A 216-nucleotide genomic window follows, 5' to 3' on the forward strand; every position below is an offset into this window, starting at 1 on the left:
CCTCCCCCCGCCGCCGCCGCGCTCGGTGGAAGTCAATGTGCAGCAGCAGCGCCAGCCCCGGGATAAACATGGCGACGTCTCTGCATGAGGGGCCCACGAACCAGCTGGATCTGCTCATCCGGGCTGGTAAGGGCAGGGGAACTTTTCTCCGGTGCAGCGGTGCAGCGGGCGAGGGGTGCACCCGAGGCGGGGTGCCTCCCCCGCGGCGGTCAGTGC

General features: G+C 70.4%; 1 protein-coding gene across 10 annotated transcripts in view; it reads left to right on the forward strand.

Annotated features, from left to right (window-relative positions):
• The window catches only part of ELF2 (E74-like factor 2 (ets domain transcription factor)), a 94,912-nt gene that overhangs the window by 63,905 nt on the left and 30,791 nt on the right, over positions 1–216 (forward strand). For 2 of the 10 annotated variants that reach the window (XM_005877732.2, XM_005877733.2), the window contains exon 1: positions 7–126. The exons of the other annotated variants lie outside the window; for them this stretch is intronic. In XM_005877732.2, the coding sequence (XP_005877794.1) occupies positions 36–126 (91 nt within the window). In that variant the 5' untranslated portion in view covers positions 7–35. Of the gene's footprint in view, positions 1–6; positions 127–216 lie in introns of those variants that run through there. 10 annotated transcript variants of the gene reach the window in all.

The sequence above is a fragment of the Myotis brandtii genome, unplaced genomic scaffold (genome assembly GCF_000412655.1).
Source record: "Myotis brandtii unplaced genomic scaffold, ASM41265v1 scaffold53, whole genome shotgun sequence".
NCBI classification, from domain to species: Eukaryota; Metazoa; Chordata; class Mammalia; order Chiroptera; family Vespertilionidae; genus Myotis; species Myotis brandtii.